This window comes from Salvelinus namaycush, unplaced genomic scaffold (genome assembly GCF_016432855.1).
Source record: "Salvelinus namaycush isolate Seneca unplaced genomic scaffold, SaNama_1.0 Scaffold454, whole genome shotgun sequence".
Lineage (NCBI taxonomy): Eukaryota > Metazoa > Chordata > Actinopteri > Salmoniformes > Salmonidae > Salvelinus > Salvelinus namaycush.
Window position 1 is genome coordinate 80,001 of NW_024061147.1, and position 12,500 is coordinate 92,500.

The window sequence follows — 12,500 nt, forward strand, 5'->3', positions numbered from 1 at the left end:
GGTGCAGTTTGAAGGGGTGTGCTGCCTGGTGCAGTTTGGAGGGGTGTGCTGCCTGGTGCAGTTTGGAGGGGTGTGCTGCCTGGTGCAGTTTGGAGGGGTGTGCTGCCTGGTGCAGTTTGGAGGGGGGGGCTGCCTGGTGCAGTTTGGAGGGGGGGGCTGCCTGGTGCAGTTTGGAGGGGGGGGCTGCCTGGTGCAGTTTGGAGGGGGGGGCTGCCTGGTGCAGTTTGGAGGGGGGGCTGCCTGGTGCAGTTTGGATGGGGGGGCTGCCTGGTGCAGTTTGGAGGGGGGGGGCTGCCTGGTGCAGTTTGGAGGGGGGGGGGCTGCCTGGTGCAGTTTGGAGGGGTGGGCTGCCTGGTGCAGTTTGGAGGGGCGTGCTGCCTGGTGCAGTTTGGGGGGGGGGGGGGCTGCCTGGTGCAGTTTGGAGGGGCGTGCTGCCTGGTGCAGTTTGGGGGGGGGGGGGGGGGGCTGCCTGGTGCAGTTTGGAGGGGGGGGCTGCCTGGTGCAGTTTGGAGGGGGGGGCTGCCTGGTGCAGTTTGGAGGGGGGGGCTGCCTGGTGCAGTTTGGAGGGGCGTGCTGCCTGGTGCAGTTTGGAGGGGGGGGGCTGCCTGGTGCAGTTTGGAGGGGGGGGCTGCCTGGTGCAGTTTGGAGGGGGAGGCTGCCTGGTGCAGTTTGGAGGGGCGTGCTGCCTGGTGCAGTTTGGAGGGGGGGGGGCTGCCTGGTGCAGTTTGGAGGGGGGGGGCTGCCTGGTGCAGTTTGGAGGGGGGGGCTGCCTGGTGCAGTTTGGAGGGGGGCGTGCTGCCTGGTGCAGTTTGGGGGGGGGGGGGGGCTGCCTGGTGCAGTTTGGGGGGGGGGGGCTGCCTGGTGCAGTTTGGAGGGGGGGGGCTGCCTGGTGCAGTTTGGAGGGGGGGGGGCTGCCTGGTGCAGTTTGGAGGGGGGGGCTGCCTGGTGCAGTTTGGAGGGGGGGGGCTGCCTGGTGCAGTTTGGAGGGGGGGGCTGCCTGGTGCAGTTTGGAGGGGGGGGCTGCCTGGTGCAGTTTGGAGGGGGGGGCTGCCTGGTGCAGTTTGGAGGGGCGTGCTGCCTGGTGCAGTTTGGAGGGGGGGGCTGCCTGGTGCAGCTTGGAGGGGGGGGCTGCCTGGTGCAGTTTGGAGGGGGGGGCTGCCTGGTGCAGTTTGGAGGGGGGGGGGGGGCTGCCTGGTGCAGTTTGGAGGGGGGGGGGGGGCTGCCTGGTGCAGTTTGGAGGGGGGGGGGGCTGCCTGGTGCAGTTTGGAGGGGGGGGGCTGCCTGGTGCAGTTTGGAGGGGGGGGCTGCCTGGTGCAGTTTGGAGGGGGGGCTGCCTGGTGCAGTTTGGAGGGGGGGGGCTGCCTGGTGCAGTTTGGAGGGGGGGGCTGCCTGGTGCAGTTTGGAGGGGGGGGCTGCCTGGTGCAGTTTGGAGGGGGGGGCTGCCTGGTGCAGTTTGGAGGGGGGGGCTGCCTGGTGCAGTTTGGAGGGGGGGGGCTGCCTGGTGCAGTTTGGAGGGGGGGGCTGCCTGGTGCAGTTTGGAGGGGCGTGCTGCCTGGTGCAGTTTGGAGGGGGGGGCTGCCTGGTGCAGCTTGGAGGGGGGGGCTGCCTGGTGCAGTTTGGAGGGGGGGGCTGCCTGGTGCAGTTTGGAGGGGGGGGCTGCCTGGTGCAGTTTGGAGGGGGGGGCTGCTTGGTGCAGTTTGGGGGGGGGGCTGCCTGGTGCAGTTTGGGGGGGGGGGCTGCCTGGTGCAGTTTGGAGGGGGGGGCTGCCTGGTGCAGTTTGGAGGGGGGGGCTGCCTGGTGCAGTTTGGAGGGGGGGGCTGCCTGGTGCAGTTTGGAGGGGGGGGCTGCCTGGTGCAGTTTGGAGGGGGGGGCTGCCTGGTGCAGTTTGGAGGGGGGGCTGCCTGGTGCAGTTTGGAGGGGGGGCTGCCTGGTGCAGTTTGGAGGGGGGGCTGCCTGGTGCAGTTTGGAGGGGTGTGCTGCCTGGTGCAGTTTGGAGGGGTGTGCTGCCTGGTGCAGCTTGGGGGTATGGGACCGTGTGTTTGGTTCGGGGTGAATGTCTGGTTCTTACCCCTCCAGTGAGCAGCTCCAGCCCAGAGAAGGCTTCGTGTCCCTGGGTTAACGTGGGGGGGTGTACTGCCTGGGGCAGGGCCAGGAACAAACCCGTGACCAGGAACAGGAAGATGTTGAAGAAGAGGAGGGTCTTGACGAACAGGAAGTAAGAGAGGACGCCGGTGCCGAAACGACCGCTCACCCTCTTCAGCGCCACCTGGGGAAGAGGAACAGAGATGGTGAGAAAGAACAGAGAGGTACAATGTGAGAGAGAGAGAGACAGAGACAACCTTACCTGCCACAGCTGTAGGGAGTGGAGGAAGGAGAGACAGAGACAGACTTACCTGCCACAGCTGTAGGGAGTGGAGGAAGGAGAGACAACCTTACCTGCCACAGCTGTAGGGAGTGGAGGAAGGAGAGACAACCTTACCTGCCACAGCTGTAGGGAATGGAGGAAGGAGAGACAGAGACAGACTTACCTGCCACAGCTGTAGAGAGTGGAGGAAGGAGAGACAGAGACAGACTTACCTGCCACAGCTGTAGGGAGTGGAGGAAGGAGAGACAGCTGTACCAGCTCTGTCTCAGAGCCTGAGGGGAAGAGAGGGTCAGTGTCAACTACAGTAATGTTTGTGTCCACATTAAAAAGAGAATTAGAATTATAGGACACACACATTCTGTTTCCTCATTAACTAAAAATGTCTCATAATAACTTAGTTGCCTCCACAACTGCGCCATCTGAGAAACTCTGCTTTGACGTCCCTCCATAATGAGCAGGGTCTAGTCTAAGAGAATGGACCGTAGGATTCACCCATAATGAGCAGGGTCTAGTCTAAGAGAATGGACCGTATGATTCACCCATAATGAGCAGGGTCTAGTCTAAGAGAATGGACCGTAGGATTCACCCATAATGAGCAGGGTCTAGTCTAAGAGAATGGACCGTATGATTCACCCATAATGAGCAGGGTCTAGTCTAAGAGAATGGACCGTAGGATTCACCCATAATGAGCAGGGTCTAGTCTAAGAGAATGGACCGTATGATTCACCCATAATGAGCAGGGTCTAGTCTAAGAGAATGGACCGTATGATTCACCCATAATGAGCAGGGTCTAGTCTAAGAGAATGGACCGTATGATTCACCCATAATGAGCAGGGTCTAGTCTAAGAGAATGGACCGTATGATTCACCCTCACAGGACCATTAAGTCCTGGACAACAGGACTAGAACACCATCAGTAGATAGTGATACACAGCTACAGTAAACACCACCAACATCACATACGTCTGTCTGTCTGTCTGTCTGTCTGTCTGTCTGTCTGTCTGTCTGTCTGTCTGTCTGTCTGTCTGTCTGTCTGTCTGTCTGTCTGTCTGTCTGTCTGTCTGTGTCTGTATCTGTGTCTGTCTGTGTCTGTATCTGTGTCTGTATCTGTGTCTGTCTGTCTGTCTGTCTGACTGTCTGACTGTCTGACTGTCTGACTGTGACGACTGCTGGGAGACCACAGCTGTAAACCCCTGACTTCCACAGAAACTAGGACAAACCCCATGATTGTTGTCTAGACAGATCAGCTGAGGCCTGGATAGGTGTTCAACATGTCAGATAGCAACCACATCACATGATCCAGCAATCTGATGGCCGGCTGCAGAGTGCATGACGTGGTGGACGCCTGAAATGTATCAGGAACTGGACCAATGTAATATTGGAGCAGGAGATCTGACTGTGTGACGTACGATGATGATGTGATACTTGAGCTGGCTGCAGCACGGGATCTGACTGTGATTGGAGCGTTGACCCTTCCTGCCAGCCAACCTCCTGGAGAGAGAGAGGGATGGGAGGAGAGGAGAAAGGGATGAGGGGAGAGAGGAAGGAGGAGAGAGAGGGATGGGGGAGAGAAATGGATGGGGGAGAGAGGGAGGAGGAGAGAGGGAGGGATGGGGGAAGAAAGGGATGGGGGAGAGAGGGAGGAGGGGAGAGAGAGGGAGGAGGGGAGAGAGAGGGATGGGGGGGGGAGAGAGGGATGGGGGGAGAGAGGGATGGGGGAGAAAGGGAGGAGGGGAGAGAGACGGATGGTGGTTACACGATGATACTCTATTCCTCTGTCACTCACTTGTGGAAGAGACCTACTGATAGAGCTGCAGGGAGGAGAGAGAGAGGGATGGTGGGAGAGACCTACTGATAGAGCTGCAGGGAGGAGAGAGAGAGGGATGGTGGGAGAGACCTACTGATAGAGCTGCAGGGAGGAGAGAGAGAGAGGGATGGTGGGAGAGACCTACTGATAGAGCTGCAGGGAGGAGAGAGAGAGAGGGATGGTGGGAGAGACCTACTGATAGAGCTGCAGGGAGGAGAGAGAGAGAGGGATGGTGGGAGAGACCTACTGATAGAGCTGCAGGGAGGAGAGAGAGAGAGGGATGGTGGGAGAGACCTACTGATAGAGCTGCAGGGAGGAGAGAGAGAGAGGGATGGTGGGAGAGACCTACTGATAGAGCTGCAGGGAGGAGAGAGAGAGAGGGATGGTGGGAGAGACCTACTGATAGAGCTGCAGGGAGGAGAGAGAGAGAGGGATGGTGGGAGAGACCTACTGATAGAGCTGCAGGGAGGAGAGAGAGAGAGGGATGGTGGGAGAGACCTACTGATAGAGCTGCAGGGAGGAGAGAGAGAGAGGGATGGTGGGAGAGACCTACTGATAGAGCTGCAGGGAGGAGAGAGAGAGAGGGATGGTGGGAGAGACCTACTGATAGAGCTGCAGGGAGGAGAGAGAGAGAGGGATGGTGGGAGAGACCTACTGATAGAGCTGCAGGGAGGAGAGAGAGAGAGGGATGGTGGGAGAGACCTACTGATAGAGCTGCAGGGAGGAGAGAGAGAGAGGGATGGTGGGAGAGACCTACTGATAGAGCTGCAGGGAGGAGAGAGAGAGGGATGGTGGGAGAGACCTACTGATAGAGCTGCAGGGAGGAGAGAGAGAGGGATGGTGGGAGAGACCTACTGATAGAGCTGCAGGGAGGAGAGAGAGAGGGATGGTGGGAGAGACCTACTGATAGAGCTGCAGGGAGGAGAGAGAGAGGGATGGTGGGAGAGACCTACTGATAGAGCTGCAGGGAGGAGAGAGAGAGGGATGGTGGGAGAGACCTACTGATAGAGCTGCAGGGAGGAGAGAGAGAGGGATGGTGGGAGAGACCTACTGATAGAGCTGCAGGGAGGAGAGAGAGAGGGATGGTGGGAGAGACCTACTGATAGAGCTGCAGGGAGGAGAGAGAGAGGGATGGTGGGAGAGACCTACTGATAGAGCTGCAGGGAGGAGAGAGAGAGGGATGGTGGGAGAGACCTACTGATAGAGCTGCAGGGAGGAGAGAGAGAGGGATGGTGGGAGAGACCTACTGATAGAGCTGCAGGGAGGAGAGAGAGAGGGATGGTGGGAGAGACCTACTGATAGAGCTGCAGGGAGGAGAGAGAGAGGGATGGTGGGAGAGACCTACTGATAGAGCTGCAGGGAGGAGAGAGAGAGGGATGGTGGGAGAGACCTACTGATAGAGCTGCAGGGAGGAGAGAGAGAGGGATGGTGGGAGAGACCTACTGATAGAGCTGCAGGGAGGAGAGAGAGAGGGATGGTGGGAGAGACCTACTGATAGAGCTGCAGGGAGGAGAGAGAGAGGGATGGTGGGAGAGACCTACTGATAGAGCTGCAGGGAGGAGAGAGAGAGGGATGGTGGGAGAGACCTACTGATAGAGCTGCAGGGAGGAGAGAGAGAAAGAGATACTTCTGCGAGTGTAATGTTTACTGTTCATTTTTGTTGATTTAACTTTTGTATATTATTATCTACTTCCCTTGCTTTGGCAATGCTAACATATGTTTCCCATGCCAATAAAGCCATTGAATTGAATTGATAGGAGAGAGAGAGAGAGAGAGAGGATAGAGAGATAGGAGAAATAGACAGAGAGAGATGGACAGCAGGATAGAGGGATGGAGAAAGAGACAGAGATGGTCAGCAGGATAGAGGGATGGAGAAAGAGAGAGAGATGGACAGCAGGATAGAGGGATGGAGAAAGAGAGAGAGATGGACAGCTGGATAGAGGGATGGAGAAAGAGAGAGAGATGGACAGCTGGATAGAGGGATGGAGAAAGAGAGAGATATGGACAGCATGATAGAGGGATGGAGAAAGAGAGAGAGATGGTCAGCAGGATAGAGGGATGGAGAAAGAGAGAGAGATGGACAGCAGGATAGAGGGATGGAGAAAGAGAGAGAGATGGACAGCAGGATAGAGGGATGGTAGAGGAGTATAGATACCTGAGTTCACTCTTCTCTGCCACAGAGAGAGATGGACAGCAGGATAGAGGGATGGAGAAAGAGAGAGAGATGGACAGCAGGATAGAGGGATGGAGAAAGAGACAGATGGACAGCAGGATAGAGGGATGGAGAAAGAGAGAGAGATGGACAGCAGGATAGAGGGATGGAGAAAGAGAGAGAGATGGACAGCAGGATAGAGGGATGGAGAAAGAGAGAGAGATGGACAGCTGGATAGAGGGATGGAGAAAGAGAGAGAGATGGACAGCAGGATAGAGGGATGGAGAAAGAGAGAGAGATGGACAGCAGGATAGAGGGATGGAGAAAGAGAGAGAGATGGACAGCAGGATAGAGGGTTGGAGAAAGAGACAGAGATGGACAGCAGGATAGAGGGATGGAGAAAGAGAGAGAGATGGACAGCAGGATAGAGGGATGGAGAAAGAGAGAGAGATGGACAGCAGAATAGAGGGATGGAGAAAGAGAGAGAGATGGACAGCAGGATAGAGGGATGGAGAAAGAGACAGAGATGGACAGCAGGATAGAGGGATGGAGAAAGAGAGAGAGATGGACAGCAGGATAGAGGGATCGAGAAAGAGAGAGAGATGGACAGCAGGATAGAGGGATGGAGAAAGAGACAGATGGACAGCAGGATAGAGGGATGGAGAAAGAGAGAGAGATGGACAGCAGGATAGAGGGATGGTAGAGGAGTATAGATACCTGAGTTCACTCTTCTCTGCCACAGAGAGAGGCATGGCTCGCAGCATCCTGACCCGGTCACTCAGAGAGAGGTTCTGAAGGTTGTTGACCAGTTGGTCACGCTTACGCCCTGCAGCGCACACACACAGAGAGACGGACAGACACACACAGAGAGACGGACAGACACACCCACAGAGAGACGGACAGACACACACACAGAGAGAGACGGACAGACACACACACAGAGAGAGACGGACAGACACACACACAGAGAGAGACGGACAGACACACACACACAGAGAGACGGACAGACACACACACAGAGAGACGGACAGACACACACACAGAGAGACGGACAGACACACACACACAGAGAGACGGACAGACACACACACACAGAGAGACGGACAGACACACACACAGAGAGACGGACAGACACACACACAGAGAGACGGACAGACACACACACACAGAGAGACGGACAGACACACACACAGAGAGACGGACAGACACACACACAGAGAGAGACGGACAGACACACACACAGAGAGACGGACAGACACACACACACACACAGAGAGACGGACAGACACACACACACAAAGAGACGGACAGACACACACACAGAGAGACGGACAGACACACACAGAGAGACGGACAGACACACACACACACACAGAGAGACGGACAGACACACAGACACACACAGAGAGACGGACAGACACACACACACACAGAGAGACGGACAGACACACACACACAGACAGACGGACAGACACACACACACAGAGAGACGGACAGACACACACAGAGACGGACAGACACACACAGAGACGGACAGACACACACAGAGAGAGACGGACAGACACACACAGAGAGAGACGGACAGACACACACACACGGAGAGACGGACAGACACACACAGAGAGACGGACAGACACACACACAGAGAGACGGACAGACACACACACACAGAGAGACGGACAGACACACACACACAGAGAGACGGACAGACACACACACACAGAGAGACGGACAGACACACACACACAGAGAGACGGACAGACACACACACAGAGAGAGACGGACAGACACATACACAGAGAGAGACGGACAGACACACACACACACAGAGAGACGGACAGACACACACACAGAGAGACGGACAGACACACACAGAGAGACGGACAGACACACACACAGAGAGAGACGGACAGACACACACACAGAGAGACGGACAGACACACACACAGAGAGACGGACAGACACACACACAAAGAGACGGACAGACACACACATTAGTTATGCGTAGGTTATGACATCATTACAACAACAAAAATGTTGGTATTTCAGTGCGTGTGTAACGTTTAAGTGAGTGACCTCACCCTCCTCATCCACGCCCTCGGTCTCCATGCAGTCTGACTCCATGCCGTAACCACGGATACTGGGCCGTGCGGAGCGGGAAAAGTCTTTTATGGAAGGCCTGCTCTGTCTGCGTCTTCTCAACTTCATGGTCTTGTTATAGTACTGAGAGATAATAGCACCTCGACTACGACCTAGAGAGGAGAGGAAGTTAACTTCTTATGGCTGCAGGGTCAGTATTGAGTAGCTTGGATGAAAGGTGCACAGAGGCGCCCAGAGTAAACGGCCTGCTCCTATTTCATAGTTGCTAATATATGCATATTATTAGTAGTATTGGATAGAAAACACTCTGAAGTTTCTAAAACTGTTTGAATTATGTCTGTGAGTATAACAGAACTCATATGGCAGGCAAAAACCTGAGAAGTTCCACTTCCTGTTTGGATTTTTTCTGGGGGTGCCAGATTTTCAACCAAGCTCTCATTGAAATTACAGCGAGATATTGATGAGTTTTCACTTCCTAGGGCTTCCACTAGATGTCAACAGTCAATAGAACTTTGTCTGATGACTCTAATGTGAAGGGGGGCCGAAGGAGACAGGAATTAGTCACCACTGCCACGAGGTGATCACGCATTGAAGAGGCGCGTTCACGTGAGAGGGAGCTCCGTTCCATCGGTCAACTGAAGTCGATGTAATTCTCCGGTTGGAACGTTATTCAAGATGTATGTTAACAACATTCTAAAGATTGATTCAATACATCGTTTGACATGTTTCTACTGACTGTAACGGAACTTTTGGACATTTCGTCACGTTATAGTGGACACGCTTTGTGACTTTGGTTAGGGAGTTTGGTAAACAATTCCAAAGTAGCTAATTGGACATAAATAACGGACATTATCGAACAAATCAAGCATTTATTGTGGACCTGGGATTCCTAGGACTGCATTCTGATGAAGTTCATCAAAGGTAAGGGAACATTTATCATGTATTTTCTGGTTTCTGTTGACCCCAACATGGCGGCTAATTTGGCTATTGTTCTGAGCTCCGTCTCAGATTATTGCATGGTTTATTTTTCCGTAAAGTTTTTTTGAAATCTGACACAGCGGTTGCATTAAGGAGAGGTATATCTATAATTCCATGTGTATAACTTGTATTATCATCTACATTTATGATGAGTATTTCTGTTGAAACGATGTGGCTATGCAAAATCACTTGATGTTTTTGCAACTAGTGAATCTAACACGCCAATGTAAACTCTGATTTTTTAAATATAAATATGAACTTAATCAAACAAAAAATGCATGTATTGTGTAAGTCCTATGAGTGTCATCTGATGAAGATAATCAAAGGTTAGTGATTAATTTTCTCTATTTCTGGTTTTTGTGAAAGCTATCTTTCCCTGGAAAAATGGCTGTGCTTATTGTGGTTTTGTGGTGACCTAACAATCTTTTGTAGTGCTTTCGCTGAAAAGCCTATTTGAAATCGGACACTTTGGTGGGATTAACAACAAGATTACCTTTAACATGATATAAGACAAATCTGTTTGAGGAATTTTAATTATGAGATTTCTGCTTTTTGAATTTGGCGCCCTGCACTTTCACTCGCTGTTGTTATCATCCCGGTAGCGGGATGGCAGCCATAAAAGGTTAACAGGGTCCTGTTATAGTACTGAGAGATGATAGCACCTCCACTACGACCCAGAGAGAGGACAGGAAGTTAACAGGGTCCTGTTATAGTACTGAGAGATGATAGCACCTCCACTACAACCCAGAGAGAGGAGAGGAAGTTAACAGGGTCCTGTTATAGTACTGAGAGATGATAGCACCTCCACTACGACCCAGAGAGAGGAGAGGAAGTTAACAGGGTCCTGTTATAGTACTGAGAGATGATAGCACCTCCACTACGACCCAGAGAGAGGAGAGGAAGTTAACAGGGTCCTGTTATAGTACTGAGAGATGATAGCACCTCCACTACGACCCAGAGAGAGGACAGGAAGTTAACAGGGTCTAGTACTGAGAGATGATAGCACCTCCACTACGACCCAGAGAGAGGACAGGAAGTTAACAGGGTCCTGTTATAGTACTGAGAGATGATAGCACCTCCACTACGACCCAGAGAGAGGACAGGAAGTTAACAGGGTCCTGTTATAGTACTGAGAGATGATAGCACCTCCACTACGACCCAGAGAGAGGAGAGGAAGTTAACTTCTTGCCACTATAGGGGGTGCTGTTTCGCATTAGCATAATTTGCTCTACAGATTAAACTGCCTAGTACTCAATTCTTGCTCGTACAATATGCATATTATTGTTATTATTGGATAGAAAACACTCTCTAGTTTCTATAGCCGTTTGAATTATGTCTCTGAGTGAAACAGAACTCATTCTACAGCACTTTTCCTGACAGGGAGTGAGATTTCAGAAATCTTGGCCTCTGGTCCCAGGCCAGTTTTAAAGTCCCTGTAAATCCTATGAGGATACAAACACTGCCCACGCCTTCCTCTAGATGTCAGTAAGTGGTGACAATTTGAATGGAGTCGATTGCGCAATCAGGGCCTGTATAAAAGGCCAAAGACCGGATGTACCGTTCTTTTGCTCCCTGCGCCTGACGCACGATGGACGTCGGACCTGCTCTCTTTCCAAGCTGTTGTTTAGCCAGTAATATATCGCCGGTCATGTTTTTACTCGTTATAGGTGTTAAAAACATCATAAGGTAGTTAATTTAAACCGTTTTATAGCAATTTATATCCGTTTAGTGCGATTTTGAGGCATTGCTTTGTGATGCACTTTGAAGCGCCGGGCACGTTTCGGGGTCCCGGTCGAACGTTAGTGGGCATTTCGACGGACAAGAGGACATCTTTCGACCAAAAGAAGATTAGACCCAAGAAAGGATACATTGCCCAAGATTCTGATGGAAGATCACCTCATAGTAAGAAATATTTAAGATGATAAATCGTTGTTCTGTCGAAAAATGTTAAACGCATATTCCGCCATTTTTTTTGGTATAGCTTCGCTTGGCGAACCCTGTATTGCACAGTAAGGATAATTTTAGAAATGTAATTCATTAATTGCATTAAGAACTAATTTGTCTTTCGATAGCTGTCCAACTTATATTTTTTTAGTCAAGTTTATGAATAGTTATTCATGAGACAAGAACACTGTGAAAGATGGCGCCCGACATTTTCAGGCCAGTTTTGCTAGTATTGTCATTGTATAACCACGTTTTTTTGTGGCTAAATATGCACATTTTCGAACAAACTCTATATGTATGTTGTAATATGATGTTACAGGAGTGTCATCGGAAGAATTCTGAGAAGGTTAGTGAAAAAATTAATATATTTTGGCGATGATAACGATATCGCTCTCTTTGGCTTGAATCAATGCTCGGGTAACGTTTGCATATGTGGTATGCTAATATAACGATTTATTGTGTTTTCGCTGTAAAACACTTAGAAAATCTGAAATATTGTCTTCACAGGATCTGTGTCTTTCAATTACTGTACGCTGTGTATTTTTAAGAAATGTTTTATGATTAGTAATTAGGTAATACACGTTGCTCTCTGTATTTATTCTAGTCGAGTTGTGATGGTGGGTGCAATTGTAAACTATGATTTATACCTGAAATATGCACATTTTTCTAACAAAACCTATCCTATACAATAAATATGTTATCAGACTGTCATCTGATGAGGTTTTTTCTTGGTTAGTGGCTATCAATATCTTTATTTGGCCGAATTGGTGATAGCACCTGATGGAGTAAGAAACTGATGGAGTTAGAAAAGTGGTGTCTTTTGCTAACGTGGTTAGCTAATAGATTTACATATTTTGTCTTCCCTGTAAAACATTTTAAAAATCTGAAATGGTGGCTTTATTCACAAGATCTGTATCTTTCATTTGGTGTCTTGGACTTGTGATTTAATGATATTTAGATGCTACTATTTAATTGTGACGCTATGCTAGCGATGCTAATCAGTGTGGGGGGGTGGGGGGTGATCCCGGATCCGGGGTTGAGAGGCGGTAAAAGTTAACAGGGTCTAGTACTGAGAGATGATAGCACCTCCACTACGACCCAGAGAGAGGACAGGACGTTAATAGGGGGGCGAGGGGAGGTGTGTAGATACATGAT

At 51.4% G+C, this 12,500-nt stretch overlaps 1 protein-coding gene across 7 annotated transcripts in view; it reads right to left on the bottom strand.

Annotated features, from left to right (window-relative positions):
• Positions 1 to 12,500, bottom strand: part of tmc6b (transmembrane channel-like 6b) — a 55,913-nt gene that overhangs the window by 20,025 nt on the left and 23,388 nt on the right. For all 7 annotated transcript variants that reach the window (XM_038986319.1, XM_038986317.1, XM_038986316.1 and 4 more), the window contains exons 5-9: positions 8,405 to 8,575; positions 7,041 to 7,149; positions 3,774 to 3,855; positions 2,578 to 2,637; positions 2,069 to 2,266 (exon numbers count right to left, since the gene is read on the bottom strand). In XM_038986319.1, the coding sequence (XP_038842247.1) occupies positions 2,069 to 2,266; positions 2,578 to 2,637; positions 3,774 to 3,855; positions 7,041 to 7,149; positions 8,405 to 8,575 (620 nt within the window). The remainder of the gene's footprint in view (positions 1 to 2,068; positions 2,267 to 2,577; positions 2,638 to 3,773; positions 3,856 to 7,040; positions 7,150 to 8,404; positions 8,576 to 12,500) is intronic.